Below are 2,276 nucleotides of genomic sequence, written 5' to 3'. Positions count from 1 at the left end.
TATATATATATATATATATATATATATTTTCATCTGATTTTGGCTTGGGGGGAAAAAATCTCTTAAGAGGTGCGTGTCAGACTACTTTCTTTCCAAATTTTAAACTTTCCTCCCCAGTGTTTTTGTAGTTTGCAGTTTAGCCCCCTTTTCTTCATTTCGAATACTGACAAACCGAAATTAAAAAGAAAAAGGAAAATTTGTCGAGAGTTGGCAGATTAGGTCTCTTTCTCTCGCGCTGTTCTCGAGGGAAAAAAACCCACCTGGGATTCTTTCCATGGACGCCAAACAACGATGGGTTTTGCAGAAATCCTGAGGTAACCTTCGTTCTACCTTCAATCTATGCGATTTCATGCGTCTTCTGCTCGATTAATACCCGATTGCGAGCTTTTCGTCGCGCATTATCTGTTTTTCGTCTGCGAGATCCTCATTCGGGGATCTGATGCGAAAGAGTTTGGGTTTTTGCGCTTAGTAGTGGCACGTTGTTTTGCCGATGACCCGTTGAGCTTCAAGGGTTTAGGATTTCTGGGTAGTCGTCTAATCCGTGAAATTGACATCTGAGCTTGATAGTTTGTATCTAAAGCCTGTAAGCTTTCGGGTTTGATTTGAATGAAACCGGAGCGTCTAGGGTTTTGGGGATTGATGAGCATGGGTAGTCTCGGAAAATCATCAGATTCTGGAACTATTGTTGCTTGCTCTCCGTCCACGAGAAGTGGGATTTCTGGAAATGAAGAGAGTTCCCGGCAGCAAGTTTCACCGATGAGGACTGTTGGGTCGAGAAATACAAGCCCTTCAGGCCGAGTCGGGTCGAGAAACACTAGTCCCTCTAGGAAGAAGGTGGTTAAGACGAAACCTCGTGGCCTAGACGAAGAAGAGACGGTTGCTACATTCGGTAAACCAGCCCATCCAGACGTTCAGATGGAGGACAGTATATGGGCAATGCTGCCGGAGGACTTGCTGAATGAGATTTTAGCTAGGGTCCCACCGTTTATGATATTTCGGCTCCGGTCTGTTTGCAAGAGATGGAACTCGATTCTTCAAGACAGTAGTTTCCTTAAGTTTCACTCTCAAGTGCCATCTCACGGGCCTTGTCTTCTCACATTCTGGAAGAACTCGCAGATATCGCAGTGCTCGGTTTTTAGCTTGCCATTGAAATCATGGTACAAAGTTCCGTTCAGCTTTTTGCCGCCATGGGCTTTCTGGTTGGTTGGTTCATCAGGTGGTCTCGTTTGCTTTTCGGGGCTCGATGGACTCACTTTTAAAACTTTAGTATGTAATCCTTTGACACAAGAGTGGAGAGCTCTGCCGAGTATGCACTACAACCAACAGAGGCAATTGATAATGGTTGTGGATCGCTCAGACAGATCGTTCAAAGTCATAGCCACCAGTGATATATATGGGGACAGGTCTCTGCCTACCGAAGTGTATGATTCTAAAACTGACAGATGGTCAATACACCAGATAATGCCTGCGGTTAACCTATGCTCGTCAAAAATGGCTTACTGTGATTCCCGGTTATATCTAGAGACTCTCTCGCCACTCGGTTTGATGATGTACCGTCTTGATACAGGGAAATGGGAACACATTCCAGCTAAATTCCCGAGGTCTTTGTTAGATGGTTACTTGGTTGCGGGGACTCAGAAGCGATTGTTTCTAGTGGGAAGGATTGGCCTTTACAGTACCCTTCAAAGCATGAGGGTATGGGAGCTGGATCACGCAAAGATTACGTGGGTGGAGATAAGTAGGATGCCGCCAAAGTACTTCCGAGCACTGTTGAGACTGTCGGCAGAGAGATTTGAGTGCTTTGGGCAAGACAACTTGATATGCTTTACATCGTGGAATCAAGGGAAAGGTCTTCTGTACGATGTGGATAAGAAGGTCTGGTCTTGGATTGCTGGGTGTGCACTTCAGTCATGCAACAGCCAAGTTTGCTTTTATGAGCCAAGGTTTGATGCCTCTGTCCAGTGAAAAAAACCGTAAGCCATTCCCCTTTCAAAGCTTTTCTGCTTTCTTTCATGGAAGAGTAGTGAATTTTGATTTCGCGTCTATCTGTGCCTCCTCCTGTATCATTTTGTATGTGTAACCAACGATGCATTCGGCTAAAATCGGCCTCGAATTCGGTAGAACTCTGTTCTAGGATGATGACATGACATGGTCGAAGAAGCTTGTAAGTTTCAAAAAAAAAAGGGTTCATTCACTGCAAGTTACTGTCTGTACATGAGTTTTATTTTCTTTTACCAGTTCCTTATCCATCTCACCCCCCCCCCCTTTTTTTTTTT

The 2,276-nt window shown here is 44.6% G+C and overlaps 1 protein-coding gene across 1 annotated transcript in view; it reads left to right on the top strand.

The window, feature by feature from the left end:
• Positions 1-198: 198 nt before the first annotated feature.
• LOC104820986 (F-box/kelch-repeat protein At5g15710) overlaps positions 199-2,276 on the top strand; it is a 2,675-nt gene continuing 597 nt past the window's right edge. Inside the window, exon 1 of the mRNA XM_010551683.2 lies at positions 199-1,973. Coding sequence (XP_010549985.1) covers positions 607-1,965 — 1,359 coding nt within the window. The 5' untranslated portion in view covers positions 199-606 and the 3' untranslated portion in view covers positions 1,966-1,973. The remainder of the gene's footprint in view (positions 1,974-2,276) is intronic.

This window comes from Tarenaya hassleriana, unplaced genomic scaffold, assembly GCF_000463585.1.
Source record: "Tarenaya hassleriana unplaced genomic scaffold, ASM46358v1 Cleome32, whole genome shotgun sequence".
In the NCBI taxonomy this organism is placed as follows: domain Eukaryota; kingdom Viridiplantae; phylum Streptophyta; class Magnoliopsida; order Brassicales; family Cleomaceae; genus Tarenaya; species Tarenaya hassleriana.
Note: the sequence above shows the minus strand (reverse complement) of the source record. Positions and strands in the feature narration are given on the sequence as shown.